This window comes from Hyperoodon ampullatus, assembly GCF_949752795.1.
Source record: "Hyperoodon ampullatus genome assembly, chromosome: X".
Taxonomy (NCBI): Eukaryota; Metazoa; Chordata; class Mammalia; order Artiodactyla; family Ziphiidae; genus Hyperoodon; species Hyperoodon ampullatus.
The window spans coordinates 131,766,974-131,789,042 of record NC_136913.1 but is presented as its reverse complement, the minus strand read 5'-3'; the positions used below and the strand labels follow the sequence as shown (position 1 = coordinate 131,789,042).

Here is a 22,069-nt window from a genome sequence, read left to right as displayed (position 1 = left end):
GCCTCCCCCAGCACGTGGGCACTCACGGTTGTGCCGGCCCGTGGACGCATCGGCACCCCCTCAGCCAGGCGGCTGCTCTCTCCGTGCCAACAGCAATCTTGGAGGGAGTCACTGGGGTCCTCTGGGTGCTTCTCCCTCCTCCCCTGTGGGGATTCCCCACCTGCTCCCTGAGGGCTGGCCAGCAGTGGCTTGCTCATCTCGTCTATAACCGTCTCCTTGCCCTAGTGCCACAAGTGGCCAGGGACGTGCTGCTCTGTGTCTGTCGTTGTGGGCTTTGTTTGTCTGTGGTCCTGGCTCGCAGCTTCTCTGCCTTCTGTTTGTCTCTCCACCCTACCTGTCAGTCCAACCTCACCTCCAAGCCCAAGAAGCCCACCTCCTCTGAGTCAGGTCCATCTCTCCTCCTTTCCTGTCTCTTGCCTGGCACACCCCCCAGGGACAAGGATGCCGAGGAGGCGCCACTGGGTTTGCGTGTAGGTGTGCACGCGCGCGCACCCACCCCCACCCCCCACCCCGCCCAGGCTTCTTGCTCTTTCGGCCATTTCTCATCAGTGCTTTCTGCAGCTGTCTCTCATCCTTTGTGCTCCTTTCCCCTCTTCTCTTCCTTTCCCCACCGCCTGGGTCTCTGTTTCTGGGTTTCTCCACCTTGGTTACTGTGGCGGTCCAGCATCCGTCTTTGTCTCCCCTTCCCTGCCCTCCCTCCCCCAGCCCTACTTCTCTGTCTCTCCTGCTCCCTCCTGCCTCTTTCTCACCCTGTCTGTCACCCTTCAGTCTTCCCCAGGCTGCCCCCACTTTGCAGACATGGCCTTCGCTCCATCTGTACACCAGCTTGTGGAACACTCCCCCGCCTCCTTTGCCCCTGGAGGTGCTGATGGGGGGTGGGGGCCTGCCGAGCTGACAACCTGAGCTGCTTGCTCTGTAATTGCCTGAGGAATGGGGAGAGATCAGAGAGCCGGCAGCAGTGGGACAGGAGGAGGCAGAGCCCCTCCCAGCTGTCGGGGGCCTCTCAGCCTTCTGGCTCCTGCCCGTCTCTGAGTGCCTGGGAAGGTGGTGAGCTGGGTGGCAAATACCAGAGACTAAAAGAGGTTGGATGTGAGACTGTGGGGTGTTGGGATGGGGCAGAGAGTGGGGACCAGGGGGTTTGGCGGTATCATATATCCCCTGCATATACACTGGAGTACACATGCCAAACCCAATTCTGGGAACCTAGTTTGGGGACAAACGGCCATCATCATTCCAGCAAAGGGATTGCTCTAGTCTCTCATGGGGGAAGGTCTGCCTTTGAGATTCTCTCTCGTTTCTCTCCCCTCCCCCTCCTAAGACCAGAGCGCTCAGAGCTCCCAAGGCTGCCGTTTGATCACCTGCCCTCTGATCTGAGTCTCCTACTGCTTTCTACAGGCCTTGAAGCTGAGGCCAAGGCTGCATGGGGCCCACCCTGCTTGCATTGGCTTTGTGGAGGAAGGTGGGGGCAGAACAGGTCCGCTGTTGCTCCTCCTTTCTGGGCCCCAGCTTGGCTCCTGCAAGTTGGGAATTGGCCATGCCTTTGCCACTTCTTACCCTCCGAGTCATTCTCTTGGCCTTCAGCCCATCCATGTTGACCCACCCTGGTGCTTCTCCCCCTCCCCCTCCAGCTTTGGGTCTGGGAGTCTGAGAGCTCTAATCTAATTGCTATTCGCTACCGTCCATTTTCCCTGCCCAGTCCCCAGGCAGTCTGCTGGATTCACTCTTCTCGGGTCACCTTACACAAAACCAATATGTGGCTTCTGGTTGCCTCCTGACACTCTGGATGTCTTAGCATGGCGTTCCAGGCCTCCCCACCCACCCCTTCAGCATTCTGGCTGAGGCTTGGTCCACGCTTTGATAAGGTCCTGGCTGGGCACAGCGAGGATGCCCGGCATGCACTTGGTGAACGCATCCAGACCCAGGCCCCAGCCTCCAACCTCTCAGTCACCCAGCAACCTGCTCTTGCCCTTCTTGCACTTTTACCACCGTCTCTTTCTCACACCTCTTCCTGTTTGGAGTCAAAACGATCTGTCTTCTTGGGAGTGTCTTCTCTTCTAGTCATTGGCAGAGAAGCCCCCTCCCCCGGGCCCTCAGTCACTGGGGCTTCTTGCATGCAGGTGGGATGTGCATATAGCTGGCATCACTTGGGCTTGCGGTGGACACATCTATCAGTTGAGCCCTGAAGACTCAGAAAAAGACCCAGAAGGTGGGCTTGCCAGACACTCGAGATGTCAGAAACACTGTCCCAGAGCTTTTCCTGACCCCTGCTCTGACCCTGGCCTGGAGCATCTGGAAGAGGAGAGGCCACAGTCGCTTCTATTGTCCCCCCAGGAGCCTGAGGGACAGCGGGGAGGTGCTTTCCTCCTTGCCTCCCTCCTGCCACTTTTTGAGGGCAGGCTTCCTTTTCCTCAACCTGTTCTGTGAAATGCAGCCTTCTTGGGCCCCTTTCCTTCTTTCCCTGTTCCCACTTCCCAAGTCCCCCTTGCCCCTCACCAGCTTTTTAGGCCTGAACAGCACCCAGGGATCAGTTGGCTCTGAAACCCACAGCAATGAGACGGTGACGAGTTTTGCTCTACATGCGTGCGCAGGCATGCTTGTGTGTGCAAACAGAGATAGCAGACATGAGAATTCATCCCCCATAGATACAGACACACAAGACACACACATACTTCTGCGTGCGCACACCCACTCATGAGTGCATCCCCCTCCGTGAGAAGATGAAAATGGACACACACAGCCACAAAGATACTGATCTGATGTGCATATTTGGCTACATGCAGACCCACATCCCCACTCATGCCCGTAGGCATCTGCTTGCTGGGATGTTGAGTCACACACGGGCATGACATGCACAGAGCAGCCTGTGGCATGCCCAGGGGAGCTGATCGGGGCAACAAGTTGGTGCTGGAGAGACAGCTGGCGGAGGAGGCACAGACAGAGAGTAGGAAGGGGATGAAAGGCAAACGAGCCCCAGCCTCTGCTGTCTCTTGCAGGTTGCCTTCTCCAAGGTGGGGGGGAGGGAGGGCTGGAGGAGCCGGACAGCCGGGGGCGGGGCTGGGGGCGGGGCCAGGAGCCCAGGCTCGCCCAGATGTTAGTCACTAACATCCGTCCGTTCTCTCTCCTCCCTTACCTTTCCCTTCCCTCCTCCCCTCTCGCAGTGTCCCCACCCCCGGCTCCCTCCCCAAGCCGCCCACCAGCCCCCTTCCCTCTGGCCGGAGCTTGAGCCGAGCCCGGCCGGCTTTTGCCGCGCCGAGCCGCCGGCGCCGCCGGGAAGATGGCCGTGGCGCTGCGGTACTTGTGGCCTCTCCTCCTGTGCAGCCCCTGCCTGCTCATCCAGATCCCCGAGGAATGTGAGTAACCGGAGGGAGCCTCGGCGCCTCCCTTCACCGCCGCGCTGGGCTTCTCTTTATCTTCTACCTCTTCACCTTCTCCCGGTTCCGGCCCCTCACCCCTCCTTTCCTGGGCATGGAGTGGGCAAGAGGTACCCAGGACGTGAGTCCCTCCGGAAAGGACAGGGTGGAAGACTCGGGGTATCTCAGTACCACGGACAGGGACCAGAGGTGAGGGAGGGCCGGTGCGGTTTCAGCACCACGGACAGCGGGCCAGGCCCTGGACCCTCCTCCTCCCGGCCTCCGCGCTCTCCTTCGGCCCGCCCCACCCCTCCTCCAAGGATGGGGCGCGCAGGTGAATGGGGCCATCCCCAGTCCTCAGCTAGCTCGATCTAGCCTCGCTCCGGCTTCTGGCTTGGGTAATCCTATCTTGGGCCCTTGGTAGCCCTTTCTGTGAACTGAGACAAGAACAGACCCCTTAGCCTTCTGGATCCTCGCGATTTGATGTGTAGTTACTTGGTGGGGCTGGGGGTGGGGCTGATGGAGTATTACCTTTGGGGGGGTCACGGGTAGGTGCGTGGGTGTTGGGGAGTGTGGCTGGAGGGTTGTGACTGAACGAACATGAGTATTGGTGTGTGCTTGTGAGCTGGCCAGACGTTATATTTGTCTGGATGTATTTGTGGACGTGTGTGGTGTAATGGGCTAAGTGTGGGTATTCCCGAGTGTGAGTTTGATTTCCTATATGGGTAAGTTTGTGAGTCAGTATAACCGTTACTTACTGGTCACATTTGTGAAGGTCTGTAGGTATTTGACTGTTAACATTGGATTGTAGTGGGTCGTGTGAGTATGTGAGTACCTGTGTGTGTGTGTAATGTGTGTTACTGTGATGACGTTTTCTCCTGAAAACACACCGTTGTAAGTGGCTGTTGGGCTTGGGTGAGGGGCAGTATCCTCGGTAGCTCCGCTCCCTCCCCCCCTCACCTTTCCACCTTTGTCTCTGAGCCTGGACCTATTGGAGGCCAGCATCACTGAGAGATGAGCCCTGGGCTGAAGGTGGGGACTGTCCATGCCAGGAATGGGACAGGGGCTGAGGGCGGTGGGTTTGGAAAGTACCTAGCACTGGGGGGGACAGTGAGGGTTTGGAGGAGGTGGAGAGGGGTTGATGGGAAGAAAGGTCGGGGATGTCTCATTAGATACACACACGTAGGTGCATGCAGTCACGCCCATGCCAGTCCCCCAGCTGCGGATGCACACGGACAAGCACATGGGTAGACGCAGACGAGCCACCTGTATCCACCCAGGCACAGAGACTCAGAGGCACACAGTGAGAAGTTCAGATACAAAGGAACACAGTCATCCACACAAACACAGAAGTGGGTGTGCAACACAAAATTGTACACGGAATGTAAGCAGGCACACACAGCCTTCAGATGTACTCTGGCAAGACACACCCACGTACAGACACATGAGCGGACGCTCACAAAGTCACTGCAGCTCAGCCTGGAGCATCCGCACACGTGCCCAGACTCCCACTTTTCCACATTCCCACACACGTGCTTGTCCTCCTCCCCTCCTCTCAACTGCTGTCAGGCCTTGCCCTGAGCATCAGCCTGCACTGCTACACCTGTGTGTGGAGGGGCAGGGAGAGTTTGGAGAAAGGCAGGGTAGAGGAAAGAGAAGTAGATCAAAGACCACGGCGAGTCTGAGGCTGCCCTGGGCACCGGCTGGCGCTTGTTATTGACCCCAATACAATATGGCGGGCGGCCTGGCCTCCCTGTTGGAAACTATCCTCCAGCTCTCTCACTCCCCGGCCACTCCGGGCCCCTTTGTCTCCTTTCCTGCCTTCCCCATCCTGTCGTCCCTCTCTCTGTCTCTGGCTCCTGGGCTGCCTTCACTGGCCCCTTCCCAGCGCAGGGCCCTCTCCACAGTGTCCCCAGGGAGCCCCCTCTTCTCTCCTGGGGGCCCTTACACTGAGGTCTTGAGCAGAGACAAAGCTTTCAGAGGCAGCCCACTGCTCTCCGCCCTTCCCTCCCCTCTCTCCCCTCCTCACAGCCACCCTGGCCAGTGCTGGGCAGAGTCCAGCGGCACTGGGGGCAGTAGCTCTGGCCTCAGCTCCAGGGAGCTTGGTGGCAGGCTGAGAGGAAGGAAGGGGAGAAAATGAGGGCTGGCACCGGCCCTGCAGGCAATGGAAACTCAGATTCAGCAGGGCCTTTGGGAGGGTTTGGAGGGGAGGGGGCAGCTGGGCTCTGAAGGCTGGTCCTGGGTAATTGAAAACACTGAGCTGTGCTAATTGGATTAGGAGGGAAGCGGGCTGAGCAGGGGAGGGTGCCCTGGCTGAGGACTGTCTGCCTCCCAGCCTTCTGAGGCATCCTGCGTGGGCTGGGGGTCAGTTCTGCAGGCCCTACCAGGAAGACGCAAGGGTCTGTTCAAAGCACACTCTTTGCTAAAGTCACGGATTTCTTGCTGCCTGCCTGCTGGAACCGAGGCCTGGCTTCCCCTGGGCATTGACCCACCCCAGAACTGGTGATGCGAGCTGTGTCCCCTCTTTCCGGGTCTTGACTTGCCACAGCTCTAGGCCAGCACGTGTCCCCACGTTGCACCTCCTCTCCCGGCCTCCCCTCCCCCAGGGGTGTCTTCCCCGCACTTACTTCTTCCCGTGCCAGGGCCCCCTGCTGGGGCGGCATGTCAGCTTTTCTCTCCCTCTCTCCCTTGCTGCCTGGATTTCTCAGATGAAGGACACCACGGTAAGTTGCGGGGAGGGTGGGAGTGTTTCCCAGAAGGCCAAGGAGAGAGGAAAAGGGGGGGTGTCAGCACGTCCCTGCCCCTCCCGCACATGCTCAGCTCTCCCTGTGTGCCGTGCGCCCTGCGCAGGTTGCAGTCTTTTCTGGTTCTTGGGTCCTGTGCCGGAGGCCTGGAGGCCGCATCAGCCTCCCTCCTCTCTCCTGGGGTGCCTGGGGGACATCTTTGTCCTGTCTCCGCTGGGTTTCCTGCCTCACCTTCCCGTCTCTTTCTGGTGCTCCGCCCTTCCCTCTGGTCCCCTCTCTCCCTGTGAGGGGTTTGCCCTTTTTGGTTTCTGTGTCTTTGGCTTTCCTTGTCTCTCTTTTCTTTCTTTCACACTCTTTGTCCTTCTCTTTGGCTTCACGTCTCCCCTCTAGTTTCTTTCTTTGTAACCTTTAGCGCCGTCTTCTCTCTATTCTGTCTCCTTCCGCATCTGCCCCAGCAGCTTTTGGCCGGGCTTCTTCCTCCTCTCCCCGCAACCCCATTGCCGTGGGGCCTATAAGGCTCCAGACCCTGCTTCCCTCACCACGGAACAGGGGTTAAGGCCGCGCTGCCCGCCAGAGGCCATCCTCACCACCACTGTCCCCATCTTGTCCCCAGTGATGGAGCCCCCCGTCATCACGGAACAGTCTCCACGGCGCGTGGTCGTCTTCCCCACAGATGATATCAGCCTCAAGTGCGAGGCCAGCGGCAAACCCGAAGTGCAGTGAGTGACCTTCACCCTCTGAGCCCTGGGGTTGACCGCTGACTTTATCTCCAGCCCTCGTGTCTCCCAGGGCCTCCCAACTGCTGGGTGCAGACACCCCCGATCTCCCTCATCACCCTTGGTCCTCGCCCATCCCCGGGGCCCCTGGCGGCTTGCAGCCTTGCCTTGGCCTGTGCCAGCCCCGGTCCTGGGTTCCCGGCCTCAGGCCTCCGAGCCTTTTTCTGCCCGCAGGTTCCGCTGGACTCGGGACGGCGTCCTCTTCAAACCCAGGGAGGAGCTGGGTGTGACCGTGAACCAGGCCCCCCACTCTGGCTCCTTCACCATCACGGGCAACAACAGCAACTTCGCCCAGAGTTTTCAGGGCACCTACCGCTGCTTTGCCAGCAACAAGCTGGGCACCGCCATGTCCCACGAGATCCAGCTCATGGCCGAGGGTGCGAGGCGCTGCAGGGACCGGGGAGGGCCTGGGGCACATGAGAAGGTCCCCAAACAGGCCTGGGGAGCTCGTGTGAGAGTCCAGCCTCAGCTGGCTGTTAAGTGTGCCCGTAGCCACATCCTCCTTCCTTGCCTTGTTCTTTCTCTGCTCTTCCTGGTCGGCTCCATCTCCCCTTCCCTCTCTTCTTCTTCTGTGCTCTACCCCATCTTGGCCTCGGGGGCCTGCCGCCTGGGGGATGCGCGTGGGCTTGGGCTTGGGCTTGGGCTTGTTGACTGACTGAGTGGGCGGAGGATTGAGCCTGTCTGAGCCACTACCTGGGCTTTGGCTTCTGCCCCGTCCCTATCCCCGAATGACCATCTCCTCTCTACCACTCTCGGGTCACCTCCTCCCGCCTACCCCATCGCTCTGTCTCCTCTCCCCTCTGCTTTCCACCTCTCACCTGGCCTCTCCAGCTCCCTCCTTCCTGCTCTCCGGCTCTGTCTTTATCTGTGTCGCCCTTTCCCTGGGGTTTTCCCTCTGCATTCCATCCTCCCTGAGCTTTCTGCCTCCTGAGCTTGCACTCCTCTCCCCTCTCTGCCCCTCCAGTTACCTTGGGAACCGTTGCCATGGTTTCTGTGTCAGGATGATGGAAGGGTCTGTGACTCCAGCATCCCTCCGCAGCTCCCCTCCCCCCACCGCTGCACCTCAGCCTTCCCCCACCCGCCCTCGTCCTGTCCTCCTGGTGGGAGCTGAGAATTGTGGAGTTAACCCTTCACAGCCATCTGGCCTCCTGCCCGTCCTCTCCTCTGCATGGAGTGCTGGTCTCTGCCTTGAGCCCCAAAAGGACCCAGAGTTTCTGTCTGCTTTACGTGAACTTCCTCATGGCCTGGCCCTCTGACCCACCCCCTTGGCTATCCCTCCTCCTTTCCCCTGCTCTGCCTTGGCCGGGAGGAGACTTGAGACCCACAGTACCAGCCTCTCTGTCCCTTCTAGGTACCCCCAAGTGGCCAAAGGAGACAGTGAGACCTGTCGAGGCGGAGGAAGGGGAGTCGGTGATTCTGCCTTGCCACCCACCCCCCAGTGCAGAGCCGCTCCGCATCTACTGGATGAACAGCAGTGGGTGCCCACAAGGGGCTGCCGCCTGGGGGCGGGAGGGTGTCAGTGGGTGTGATTCCTGGCTGGGGGTCCTGACCTCTGCCTCCTTGCGTCCCCCACCCCGCAGAGATCTTACACATCAAGCAAGATGAACGGGTGACCATGGGCCAGAACGGCAACCTCTACTTCGCCAATGTGCTTACCTCGGACAACCACTCGGACTACATCTGCCACGCCCACTTCCCTGGCACCCGGACCATCATTCAGAAGGAGCCCATTGACCTCCGGGTCAAGGCCAGTGAGTCCCAAAGGCTCTGATATACCGCCCTACCGCTCTCTCGCCTCCAGGCATGGCCCATCCCATCGGTCAGGCCAGCCCGGCATTCCTCGAAGACAGCTTGGCCCAAACGCCTCCCCGGGTGGTGAGGGCAGAGATGGGGCCCTCTCTTTCACAGAGCAGGAAACTGCAGCCCTGGGGGCTTGCTGGGGTGTCCGGATCACCCAGCCTGGGAACTTCGTGGGTGGAGGGAAGAGTCAGCCGTGCCGCCCACTCTGTGTCCTCACAGCCAACAGCATGATGGACAGGAAGCCGCGCCTGCTCTTCCCCACCGACTCCAGCAGCCACCTGGTGGCCCTGCAGGGGCAGCCGCTGGTCCTGGAGTGCATCGCGGAGGGCTTGTGAGTCTGGGCCCCTTGTGAGGGGAGGGGAGGGGCGGGGCGGGACAGAGCCTTTGCCGCGGGGCAGGGCTCAGTGGCCTGGTCCTCTCTCCCCTGTGCTCTCTCCCTTGGCCGCCCATGCACCGTGGCCCCGGGCAGCCCCACGCCCACCATCAAATGGCTGCGCCCGAGCGGCCCCATGCCGGCTGACCGAGTCACCTACCAGAACCACAACAAGACCCTGCAGCTGCTGAACGTGGCTGAGGAGGACGACGGCGAGTATCGCTGCCTGGCTGAGAACTCCCTGGGCAGTGACCAGCATGCCTACTACGTCACCGTGGAGGGTATGGTGCCTCTGCCGGCTCATCCCATTCAGGCTCCCCAGAATGCAGCACTCACTGTCACAGGGGTGGGCAGGGCCTGGGCCAGGGCCAGGGCCAAGAGCTGGCTGCAGGCTGCGGGCTCAAGGCGGCTCCCTGCTTCCTCGCAGCTGCCCCGTACTGGCTGCACAAGCCCCAGAGCCATCTGTACGGGCCGGGAGAGACTGCCCGCCTGGACTGCCAAGTGCAGGGCAGGCCCCAACCAGAGGTCACCTGGAGAATCAATGGGATCCCTGTGGAGGGTGAGCAGGGCCTCGGGTAGGGACACGGAGTGAGCGCGGGGAGCAGAGCCCTGGGGACGGTGGGGACGAGGCGCGGCCTTGGTGTGGCTCACTGCTCTGGCGCTGGGCCCGCGGGCCACCTCTGCACACACAGAACTGGCCAAGGACCAGAAGTACCGGATCCACCATGGAGCCCTGATCCTGAGCAACGTGCAGCCCAGTGACACGATGGTGACCCAGTGTGAGGCCCGTAACCGGCACGGGCTCCTGCTGGCCAATGCCTACATTTATGTTGTCGGTGAGTGCCAGCCAGATGGAGCCAGCCGCCGCCGCCTCTTTGCCTCGTATCCCCCGGTCCGTCCCTGCAGCCCACCAGGCAAGGCCACCAGACTGACTCAGCCAGCAACTGGTCTGTCTACCGTGGCTGCCTTTCTCCTCTCTGGAGCCTTCCCCTCTTCTCCCATCCATCCTCCCAACAGCGGGGTGGGGATCATGGAGGAGAGGCAGGCTCTTGTCCGTATTTCCAGGCGAAGAAGCAGCCTCAGAGAGTGGTCTGGCGCACCACAGGTCACTGAGCAGAGGCTCATCCTGGCCAGGGTGTGCCCGAGGCCAGCCTAGCAGCTCCTCTCCCAAGAGTCTTGGGGAAGGCTAGGGGGGCTAGGCCTGGGGGGCTTTTGGGAAGAGGTAGACTGTCAGGGGGGCCTCAAATAATTGGTACGACATGGGTGGCTGGGACGGGAGGCACATCTGAGGCAGAGGGGATGGCGTATCCTAAGGCTGAGAGAGGCTCAGCCTGGCAGGGGCCAGAGCCGGGTGCGGGCAAGCAAGATGGGCAGGGCTCTTGGGGGCCTGAGAACGCCTGGAAGAGTCACTGGCAGCTTCCAGAGGCTGCGAGCCCTCCTGGGAGAAGCTGCTCTGCCCATCCCTGCACGTGCCTCCTGATCGTGCGTGGGCTTACCAACCCTGAGTCCTGCCGTGTCTCCTGCCTCAGAGCTGCCGGCCAAGATCCTGACCCCAGACAACGAGACGTACATGGCGGTCCAGGGCAGCACTGCCTACCTTCTGTGTAAGGCCTTTGGAGCCCCTGTGCCCAGCGTCCAGTGGTGAGTGCCCCAACCCCAGCTGGGGGCACCATCTTCTGGCCCAGGGAACCAGGGAGGGCCGGGGGGCCCAGCCCACTGGCATCTGAGCCAGGCCTGCCCTGCTCACACCAGGCTGGACAGGGAAGGAAAGACGGTGCTTCAGGACGAGCGCTTCTTCCCCTACACCAACGGGACCCTGGGCATCCGAGACCTCCAGGCCAATGACACCGGCCACTACTTCTGCCAGGCTGCCAACGACCAAAACAACGTGACCATTGTGGCTAACCTGCAGGTCAAAGGTGCGATGACACCGCTGCACCTCGCTGATGTGATCAGCACAGCCCCTCCAGGAGGGGGGTCAGGGTCTCTGGGGGACCCCGGAGTGACCCTCCCCTCCCGTCATTGCCCTCAGATGCCACTCAGATCACGCAGGGGCCCCGCAGCGCGATCGAGAAGAAAGGCTCGCGAGTGACGTTCACGTGCCAGGCCTCCTTTGACCCCTCCTTGCAGCACAGCATCACCTGGCGCGGGGATGGCCGTGACCTCCAGGAGCTTGGGGACAGTGACAAGTGCGGGCCCAGCCCCAACCTGGGCTCGGTGGAAGGGGGAAGAATGGGAAAGGCAGGACATCATCCATTGGCGGGGGGGGGGGGTGCCCCGCTTTGAGGGGGAAGGTGCTGGCAGGAGAGGGAAGCGGGGCGAGCAGAGTGCAGGTGGCAGGAAGTAGCTGGTCCGCCGGGAGCAGAAGGACACGTGTGCCCCCCACCCCCTCTAGGTACTTCATAGAGGACGGGCGCCTGGTCATCCACAGCCTGGACTACAGCGACCAGGGCAACTACAGCTGTGTGGCCAGCACCAAGCTGGACGCCGTGGAGAGCAGGGCAGGGCTCCTGGTGGTGGGTGAGTCCCACATGGGATGAGGCTCGCGGCCCAGAGGTGCGGGGGCACGGGAGCCCAGGCTTACATTGCAGGGCGCTTTCGGACAGGGGGGTGGGGTGGCCGGCTTGTGAGTGGGCCCGAGATCCACCCTCTCTGGCCCTCAGGGAGCCCGGGCCCCGTGCCTCAGCTGGAGCTGTCTGATCGCCACCTGCTGAAGCAGAGCCAGGTGCGCCTGTCTTGGAGCCCCGCTGACGACCACAACGCCCCCATTGAGAGTAAGAGGCCCCCAGCGTGGCGCCCCATTGGCCCTCCCTCCTGGCGGGCCCACCCTCCTCCCAGAGCTGCGGCTTCGTGGCCGCCCAGCTCACTGAAGCACGCACTTGCGTTCGGGGGCTCCAGGTTGCTCGCAGGAGCCCGAGAACACCACTTGCCTGGGGCCCCCCTCCCTTCCGCAGGGAGGGCCAGACCTTGCCGCCCCATCACTGCTCCCCCACTGGCCACACGCCGATTACTCCATGTCTTGGCAGAGTATGACATTGAATTCGAGGACAAGGAGATGGCGCCTGAGAAGTGGCACAGTCTGGGCAAGGTGCCCGGGAACCAGACCTCCACCACCCTCAAGCTGTCGCCTTATGTCCACTACACCTTTAGAGTTACTGCCATCAACAAATACGGCCCTGGGGAGCCCAGCCCAGCCTCGGAGACTGTGCTCACGCCAGAAGCAGGTGAGCACCTGGGAGGGGCCTCAGGCGCCGGGCCCCCTGGGCTCTGCAAGGAGAGTCTAGAGCAATGACTGTGCCCAAGCTCCTCTGCTTCCAGGGCCAGAACGGCCCAGGCTCATTGCTTCCTTGGTCCCTGGCCTTCACGGCCTCAGCAGGAGCCCCACAGCGCTGATGTGTTAACACATTACTTTGCAGCCCCGGAGAAGAACCCCGTGGACGTGAAGGGGGAAGGAAACGAGACCAACAACATGGTCGTCACGTGGAAGGTGCGGGGGCCCCTGGGCTGAGCTCACCCCCAGACATAAGACCGGGACCCAGATATTGCGGCTCCCCCTGGCCGTCCTAAGGACCAGGGCCCTGAGGCTGGGGAGCGGGTCAGAGGCCGGGGAAGGGGCTCTTGGCCAACCAGCTCCTTTTCTGTTCTCCCGCTCCAGCCGCTCCGGTGGATGGACTGGAATGCCCCCCAGGTTCAGTATCGCGTGCAGTGGCGCCCTCAGAAGACACAGGGCGCCTGGCAGGAACAGATCGTGAGCGACCCCTTCCTGGTGGTGTCCAACACTTCCACCTTTGTGCCCTATGAGATCAAGGTCCAGGCCGTCAACAGCCAGGGCAAGGGCCCGGAGCCCCAGATCACCATCGGCTACTCTGGGGAGGACTGTGAGTATTGGGCTGGCCCCGCCTGCGTGCGCCCGCTTGGCCCACTCGCCTCCCACCCCTCAGGGATCCGCCCAGGTGCCCAGCTCCTACCTTTTCATATACAGTAGTGCATTTCCTAAGAGTAAGGATGTTTCCTTACATAACCGAAGCGCCGTTACGAAAATCCAGAAAGAAATTTACCGTCAATAAGTTGGCATCTATGACTTTGCATCTACCTGAGTGACAGCCAATACCCCCGTGGTATGGACCGGTGCTGTCTTCACCCCAGTCCAGGGTCCCATTCAGGATCCTGCATGGGGTCTAGTTATCCTGCTTCTTTCCTTTCCTTGAACGTAGAGCGTTGCCAGATGTCAAGATGTTTTCTAGTTACTGCTCAGTGTAGTTCCCGTTTTCTCTCGCGACTAATAAACAGTCTGCAGGGAGAGACCCTGAGACCATGCGAACGCCCTACTCATCAAACTGCCCGCGCCTCATATCGCATCCAGATCCGCCTTCCCCCTGCGGGAGGGCAGGGTTCTGGGCTGGCCGCAGGATGCCACAGGCCCTCATCCATGTCATTGGCCGTTTCCAGACCCCCAGGCAAGCCCTGAGCTGGAAGGCATCAAGATCCTCAATTCGAGCACTGTGCTGGTCAGGTGGTGGCCTGTGGACCCCGCCCAGGTCAAGGGCCACCTCCGGGGATACAATGTAAGAGTCCAAGGCGTAGGGGCTGGGGAGATCCCCGGGGTGAGGGGTGAGGCTACCAGGAGTGACAAGATTGGGGGCGGGCTTCTGCCAGCTGCTCTGCCGGAAGTCCTCAGGTTGGAAGGATGGCTCCCCTGGGAGGGCAGTGGGGAACACATGCCCCAGGGTCACTGCCAGAGGCCTTCTGCCCTTTCGGGGTCTCCTGTCCACCTGCAGGTGACATACTGGTGGGAGGGCAGTCAGAGGAAGCACAGCAAGAGGCATGTCCACAAAGGCCACGTGGTGGTGCCTGCCAACAGCACCAGCACCATCCTGGGAGGCCTGCGGCCCTACAGCTCCTACCATCTGGAGGTGCAGGCCTTTAACGGCCGGGGACTGGGGCCTGCCAGCGAGATGACCTTCAGCACCCCCGAGGGAGGTGAGCTTTGCGCCCTGCACCCCTGCCCCGCCCTCCCCCACACCCGGGTTGCCAGGGCGAGGACCTGCCGCTGGTCTCTGTGCCCCGCAGTACCTGGACACCCCGAGGCGTTGCACCTGGAGTGCCAGTCGGACACCAGCCTGCTGCTGCACTGGCAGCCCCCGCTCAGCCACAATGGCGTGCTCACGGGCTACGTGCTCTCCTACCAACCTCGTACGTGTGTCGTGGGCCCAGAGCTCCGGCCCAGCCCGGCTGGGAGGTGGAGGGGAGCCGGGGGGTGGGCAGTGCTGGCGGCCAAAGCCGACTCCTCGCCTGTCCTCGCAGTGGATGATGGGGGCAAAGAGCAGTTGTCCTTCGACCTCCCGGACCCTGAGCTGCGGATGCACAACCTGACCAACCTCAGCCCCCACCTGCGGTACCGCTTTCAGCTCCAGGCCACAACGAAGGAGGGCCCTGGAGAGGCAATCGTGCGGGAAGGAGGCACTATGGCCTTATCTGGTGAGCTGGAGGGGGCTGAGGCGGCGGGCTAGGCAGCCGGGCCCACGAGGGCGGCCCGGGGGCTGCCTCGAGGTCCCACACCCTCCTCTCAATCCCCAGGGACCCCGGATTTTGGCAACATCTCGGCCATGGCTGGCGAGAATTACAGCGTGGTCTCCTGGGTCCCCAAGGAGGGCCAGTGCAACTTCGGGTTCCAGATCTGGTTCAAAGCCCTGGGGGGTGAGCGCAAAAGGGGACCCTGTGGTAGGGGGGAAGGGGCTCAGGGCCCAGAGGGGCTTGGGGCGGGGTGTGGAGCCAGGGTGCTGCCGGGCCCTCCTGTTCACCCCTGCTGCCCTCTGACCCCTACAGATGAGAAGCTGGGTGCTCATCTCCCGCCACAGTACGTCAGCTACAACCAGAGCTCCTACACGCAGTGGGACCTGCAGCCTGACACCGACTACGAGATCCACTTGCTCAAGGAGAGGGTGCTCCTGCACCAGATGGCCGTGAAGACCAACGGCACTGGTAAAGGGAGCCTGGGCACTGCCTGGTCAGCTCCCCTCCATCCCCGGCCGGGCTACAGCCTCCTCAGGCCCCAGGCCACGGCTCGGCTCTTTCCCCCAGTACCTGGGGGCCCCTCGGCCCAGGATGGAGAAGTCTGGATCCCTGGAACGATCCCTTTTTGTATCCTCTGTTTGAACTGTTGCCAGGGCAACCATTTTTGCAGAAGGTCCTCCTCCCTGCCCCCCAGAGGGTCCCCCACAAGCATCAGCTACAAGCATGCTTCGCCCCAGCTTATCACTCCTCCTGGGCCCTCTGGCGTCCATGGGCCTGGCCCTCACCTGCCCTTGCCCGGTCCCCAGGGTTGGAGGGGTCGGGAGTGGACCGATGGAGCTAGAGGCTCTGAGGGAAGCCCGCGCACAAGGCTGGGAACTGGAGGGGCGGGCTCAGGTGGTGGGTGTGCAGCGCCCAGGACCCAGCATCTTACCCCGGGCCTGGGCCCGTTCTCCTTCCCACTGTCCCTGCCAGGCCGAGTGAGACTCCCTCCCGCCGGCTTTGCCACGGAGGGCTGGTTCATCGGCTTCGTCAGCGCCATCATCGTCCTGCTTCTCATCTTCCTCATCCTTTGCTTTATCAAGCGCAGCAAGGGTGGCAAGTACTCAGGTAACTCCTGACCCCAGGGCTCAGGGAGGATGGTCGCGCCGAGGGCCCCCGTTCGTCCCTCCTACGAGTTCTCCTTGGTCCCGGGAGCCCCTGGCAGGATGGGGTGGACGTGTTGGGGGCGTGCAGGAGGCCTGAGGGGAGTTTCTGCGCACACCGGAGCGCGTGGTGGCCAGGCCCACGTGGGGTGAGCAGTCCACCCTTGAAGGCTTCTCGGTTCCTGAGAGCCGCTGAAACAGGGTGCTGTCAGCGTTCAGGGCCCAAAGGGACAGCCTCACCTGCGTCCCCGCCTGGGGCGAGGCCCATTGTCCAGTGAGAGGCTGGGGCGGGAGAAGAAGCTGGGCCCTCTCTGTGTCTGCAGTGAAGGACAAGGAGGACACCCAGGTGGACTCGGAGGCCCGGCCCATGAAGGACGAAACCTTCGGCGAGTACAGGTGAGCCGGGCTGGGGCAGGCACTGCTGGGCCGCCCAGCTGCTCACTTTCAGGCCTGACCCCGTCTCTCTCTCTTTCCTTCGTGCTGCGGGGTGCCGGCAGGTCCCTGGAGAGGTAAGGCAGGGCTGGTGGGGAGATGCTGTTAGACTGCAGGGCCGGGGGCCTCCCATGGCCGCCGTGTGCCCGGGAGTGCCACTGGCCCCTGCTTGCCAGGCCTCTGCACTCCCCCGGCTCTCCGGCCCGGCAGCTCCCTATTTCAGGGAGAGGCCAACGCTGACACTCAGCTCCTGGGCCTGCCTGTCCCCATCCCAGCTGCCACTCTCTGGGCTCTGCCGGGGCCACAGCTGTACAGGTACCCCTGCCCATCTCGTCTGCAGATGGGAGCCAGGCCCCGCGAGCCCCCCACCTCCCCCAGGATCCAGGGCATGCCCAAGCCTCGCCCCACTCATGCTATGCATGCCACCTGCCCTCCCGGCAGTGTGTCCAGGCCGAGGGCCTCTGCCCCAATACATTCAGAGCACACGGAAGACGGAAGACGGGCGGAACCCAGGCCCCTGGGGCTCTGCCCCGCTCCCAGCCAGGCCTCCTTCCACAGGCCAGCACCTGCCAGCTCCTGCTGGGCACGGCTGGGCAGCCTCCCACTCCCTTCCGCCCTTCCCCTGCAGTGACAACGAGGAGAAGGCCTTTGGCAGCAGCCAGCCATCCCTCAACGGAGACATCAAGCCCCTGGGCAGTGATGACAGCCTGGCCGACTACGGGGGCAGCGTGGACGTGCAATTCAACGAGGACGGCTCCTTCATTGGCCAGTACAGTGGCAAGAAGGAGAAGGAGGCGGCAGGAGGCAACGACAGCTCAGGGGCCGCCTCCCCCATCAACCCTGCGGGGACCCTGGAGTAGCAGGGTCCAGCCAGCCCAGGGCCAGGCCGCAGCGGAGTCAGAGGCCAAGACCCCCCAGTCCGAGGCCTGTGCTGGGTCCCTGACCTTGGGACTGAGGCCCCTCCCTCTCTTCACCAGGTTGTGGCCCGGCCCTCTGACCCTGAGCCCGAGGGAGGCTTAAGTCGGGGGCAGAGAAGAGGAACTCACTGCCTCTAATCCCCTTCTGACTACCTGGTCCCCTCTTGATTGCCAAAACCCAGCTGCACCCCTTCTTGGGCACATACTGCTTTGCTCCAGCTCGGGAGCCAATCACCCACACATCAGGAGCCTTCAGGTGCTGCCTCGCCAGCCTTTGGGCAGAGAGAGGCTGTGGTCAGGGCAGAGGAAGCGGGGATGCTGCCTGGTGGGGTCTCCTCAGGACCACGGCTGGCACCTGCACCCCCAGCCATTCCTTGGCCAGCCTGGCTGGGACGGGGGACAGAACTCAGTGTCCCCACCATCTGCTCCCTTTTCTTTGCCATCTCTGCTCCAACTGGGATGGGAGCCGGGCAGGCTGGCCATGGGTGCAGAGGAGGCCATCTGGAGAGCCCAGAGTCCCAACTGCCGGTGTCTGCACCCGGCCCACCCCACCCTGCGGCCGGCTTTCAGGAGTTCCATACACACGCTGCCTTTGGTACCCACCAGACGACATCCAAGTGGCCTCCGTCACTGCCCGGGTGCGGGGCAGGCACACCTCCTCCCCCCCTGGCCCTGGCCTCTCCCAGCCTCCACCGCACCCCAGGACCCCTTAGCACCCCCCCGCCCCCCGCCCCCCGTCTGAACAGTTCCCTTCCTCAGCCTCCCCCAGCCCCACCTTGGGAATGTAAATACACCGTGACTTTGAAAGTTTGTACCCTTGCCCTTTCCCCATATGCCACTAGTGTGTAGGCAGATGTCTGAGTCTCTAGGTGGTTTCTAGGTTTTATAGCAATTAGCTTTGATGATCCCATCCCAGGAAAAATAAAAACAGAAAAAAAAAAAAAAAAAGGAAAGATTGGTTCTCCCAGCTCTGCTGTGCTCCCGCCCAGCAGCCACCATCTCCCCATATGCCTTTGCTTGGTCCGTTGATGAGCCCTTTACAAAAAGCAAAAGTATATATATATATGTACATAAATATCAGAATTATAAAAGGCAAATAAAAACCTGGAAACAAAGAGGAGCTGTTGTCATTTTACCAAACACCCTGTCCCCTACCGTGTTCCACACTGCAGTCCACCTGCCCAGCCAGGCCCGCCTCTCCGCGGGGCCCTGCTGCCTGCTCCTCGCTGCCACTGGCCTCCAGGGGAGCTGAGCTCTAGGCTTTCACCACGGTTGGGCCCCTTGTTCCCGCAGCTTCGGGCCCCAGGGGAGTAATGCTCCCTGGGCTGCCCAGCCCTCTAAAGCAGTAAAGCGTGCTTTAAACCAATGACCAAAAACCGCAAGTGGACCCACAGGGACAGCCAGCCTACCCTGGGGATCTCTGCGTCGGTTCACTCCCTGGCTTTCCCAGGCCGGATTCCCGCACCTCTCCCCAGCCCCTGCCCTCTGCACTCAGCCGAGGCCTTGGTTTCATCTTTAACTGAGCCACTAGGAACCACCATCAAATCTGTCCCCTCCCCCACCCCCGCCCAGCCCCAGCCCCAGACCCGAACGCTCCTATCCTCTGGCCCCTGTGGGTGAGCGGAAGTCTGAGGTCAGCCCACCACCCAGGCACTGGGTCCCGCCCCACCAGGACCCATCAACGATTGTTCTCCTGCTCTGCCTTCCTTGCCTTTCCTGTATCTCTAATTTTTCTGTCCCTGTTGATCAGTTCCATGGGCAAACATGCTGTAACAGCCTCCATCACTAAAAACACCCACTACTAACACCACGCGCCCCTCCAGCTCTTGCCCCGCTTCTCTGCCCCTATTGACCGCACCGCCCCTCAAGAGCTGTCTACGCTCATCAGCCCCACTTAATCACCTGCAGCAGCATCTGCTTCTTGTCCCCAATATCTGTTTTCTTGTTGTTATATAACAATAGAATTTCGCTCAGCTGAAGATACATCTCCCAGGCTCCTTTGCATCTAGGTAGGGCCAGTGGAATGTGAGTGCAGGGGCAACCTCTGGGCTGTGCCCTTAAAGAAGCACACTGTGCCCTTCCCTGCCCGGCTCCATCTCCTCCCCAGCCTGAGAGGAGGGTCATCTTGCACCGCTGAATGGAACTTGGCTGTTGAGGATGGCAGAGCAGCAACATAAAAAGAGCCTGGGGTCCTGCTGAGATGGAGCTGCCATGTCTGCCCTGGGCTGTATCCTTGTTTTTAAGAGCAATTTTAGGTTTACAGAAAAACTGAGCAGAGAGTAGAGAGTTCCCACACAGAGTCCCTCAGTCCCGTCCCTCAGCGGTTTCCCTCATTATTCACGTCTTACGTTTGTTACAAGTGATGATCCGGTAGTGATTCGTTTTCATTAACTGAAGTCCACAGCTTACGTTAGCGTTCACTCTTGGCGTTGTACGTTCTATGGATTTGGACAAATGTACAGTATCATATGGAGTAATTTCACTGCCCTAAAAATCCCCCAAAAATGTCATTGTTGGGAGTTAGCACGCATGACATAAAGTGCACACCTGCATTTTTCACTTTTGAGTTCACCACTCAGAACATTTGCGTCACTGCGGAAAGCCCCTCTATGCCCCTACCCAGCCAACACCTTGCTCCAGAGACAGCCCCTCTTGTGACGTCTTCCCTCCCGTTCATCGCTGGGGAGTATCCATCGTGTGGATGCACCGCAATTTGCTCATCCATTTGCCTGTTGGTGGACATTTGGGTTGTTTCCAGCTCTGGCTATTCTGGGTACAGTGGATCTACACAGTCCGTTTTTGGGGGTGTATGCCCTAGAAGGAACGTGGCTGGGCCGGGTATTAAGCCGTTGTCTCTTGAGTCCCAACCCGCTTCGTTGTCCTCTGCTTCTTGATGCCTGAGCAGAGGCTCTGCAAACCACATTCCTACTTTGCCAGCTGGCCCCATCCTAGGCTCTGCTCTCACAGGGTGTTAGAGGGAGACTGCAAGGCCAGAAGAGGAAGAAGGGATGTGCGCCTTCCTGGGAGCATCACCCTCGTGAGTCCTCTTCATCCTAGCTGTCAGCAGCTCGTTTGCATGGCACCAGCTGAATCCAATTTTCAGATTTCCCAACACTTACAAAAACAGCTTTGTTGCATCCCACTTCTGAGACACCAACACCAGGCAACCAGTGCCCGTCCTCCTCACAGGTCTGGGTCCTGCCCCCTGGGGCTCTTTTCTGAGCTCAGAGACCCCAGCACTAGCTAGGCTCTGCCCCCACTCAGACACGGAGCGTCACTGATCAGGGCCCCTGTCCAAGCTGCTAAGTTTGAGGAGTCGCAGCCCCTTCCCTTCCTTCCAGGCTTAGGGGCTCTATGAGTTTGTGAGGCTGCTGTAGCAAAGCACTACAAGCTGAGGGGCTTACACAGCAGAAATGAATTGTCTCCCAGTTCTGGAGGCTGGAAGTCCAGGATCAAGGTGTTGGCAGGCTTGTGCAGAGCGCTAGGGAAGGACCTGCCATCATTTCTGCTTCCTGATTGGATCTAGGCTGATGGAGAAACTGGTAACAGGGGTGGTGTCAGGAATCACATCCTGAGAGGGGCTTTGGGGATGGGTTTGTTTGCATCTTTCGGCTTGAAGGCACCACTCACTCCTCCCCACCCACTGGCCTCTAAAATCTGCCTTCTACGGGCTTCCCTAGTGGCGCAGTGGTTGAGAGTCTGCAGCAGAGAGGGACACGGGTTCGTGCCCTGGTCCCACGTGCCGTGGAGCGGCTGGGCCCGTGAGCCATGGCCGCTGAGCCTGCGCGTCCGGAGCCTGTGCTCCGCAACGGGAGAGGCCACAACAGTGAGAGGCCCGCATACCGCAAAAAAACAAAACAAAACAAAAAGAAGCAACCAACGAAGCAAACAAACAGACAAAAAAAGATTTACATGTAGACCCACTGACATAAAGAGAGCCTCAAATCATGGTGCTGAATGACTTCTGTGGCCAGCGATGATAGAATAAGTAATTTGAACCACAGCTCTCATTGAGAACAAGTAGACAAGCTCAACAAAGTATGAAAAACATTTGCTTGAAAATGTCCAAGTGATAACCGGTGGTGAAGAATTGAGGCCAAAATATGGAAGAAGGAGGAAAGTGAAAGAGATGTGAGCTCAGCATTTAAGGGGACTTATACCCTAAGGCCACCTGCTGAGTCCAGGAGAGGCAGCTGAGAGTCTGAGAAGCTGAGCACAGCTGTTGACAGACTTATGTGGCAGGGGATCAAAACCTGGAGTTCAGGGCCCACCAAAGAGGTGGCACCTCATGCTTTGGGTTAAAGACCCAAAGGTCTAGGAGTAAGTGTAAGGTGGAACTAGAATAGCCCTCTAAAAGATTGCAGCTCTGTCCTGTAAGGGACTGTACTCAAGATCTGAGCTATTTAGATCCCTGGAAACTGGATTAAGGAAATCCGGGATTTCTAGTGACCCAACTGTCTGCCAGATGCAAATATAGATTATCTCTGGAGCAAAGACCTGAGTCCTCACCAAGGGACCACCAGGGAATTCCCTATTTGTCAACTTTTTGGTGATGGCCATCCTGACCGGTGCGAGGTGATACCTCATTGTAGTTTTGATTTGCATTTCTCTAAAAGATTCTTTAAACTTGACTACAACTTTACAGGATAATTTGTTGGAACTGACTATTGATGAAAGATTGAAGGGACTTCCCTGGTGGCGAAGTGGATAAGACTCCTCACTCCCAATGCAAGGGGCCCAGGTTCGATCCCTGGTCAAGGAACTAGATCCCGCATGCATGCCGCAACTAAGAGTTTCCATGCCACAACTAAGGAGCCCACGTGCCACAACTAAGGAGCTCGCCTGCCACAACTAAGACCCAGTGCAACCAAATTAAAAAAAATCATGAAAAAAAAGGAAGATTGAAGATGAATTTTGAAAATACAGCATCACTTGCTTCATTTTAGAGAAAAGTGTAAAACGAATATCCTGGGCTTGTGAAAATTACTTTAAAAACTCTTCTTCCATTCCTGACAATATAT

General features: G+C 60.1%; 1 protein-coding gene across 2 annotated transcripts; it reads left to right on the top strand.

Annotated features, from left to right (window-relative positions):
- Window positions 1–3,274: 3,274 nt before the first annotated feature.
- On the top strand, window positions 3,275–16,991 carry L1CAM (L1 cell adhesion molecule; the record flags this gene model as incomplete). 2 transcript variants are annotated; one of them, XM_079727596.1, is made up of 27 exons in its annotated part: window positions 3,275–3,350; window positions 6,059–6,073; window positions 6,708–6,813; window positions 7,045–7,247; window positions 8,222–8,344; window positions 8,451–8,621; window positions 8,890–9,001; window positions 9,140–9,324; window positions 9,471–9,602; window positions 9,736–9,879; window positions 10,573–10,684; window positions 10,796–10,962; window positions 11,076–11,232; window positions 11,439–11,563; window positions 11,707–11,817; window positions 12,070–12,267; window positions 12,460–12,530; window positions 12,699–12,921; window positions 13,493–13,608; window positions 13,822–14,023; window positions 14,114–14,236; window positions 14,348–14,521; window positions 14,621–14,740; window positions 14,870–15,025; window positions 15,530–15,664; window positions 16,023–16,095; window positions 16,760–16,991. In XM_079727596.1, the coding sequence occupies 27 exons, from the start codon at window positions 3,275–3,277 to the stop codon at window positions 16,989–16,991; spliced, it is 3,762 nt and encodes a 1,253-aa protein (XP_079583722.1). The 2 variants fall into 2 exon arrangements, with proteins under 2 accessions (XP_079583722.1, XP_079583723.1); XM_079727597.1 differs by lacking the exon at window positions 6,059–6,073.
- Between the last annotated feature and the right edge of the window lie 5,078 nt (window positions 16,992–22,069).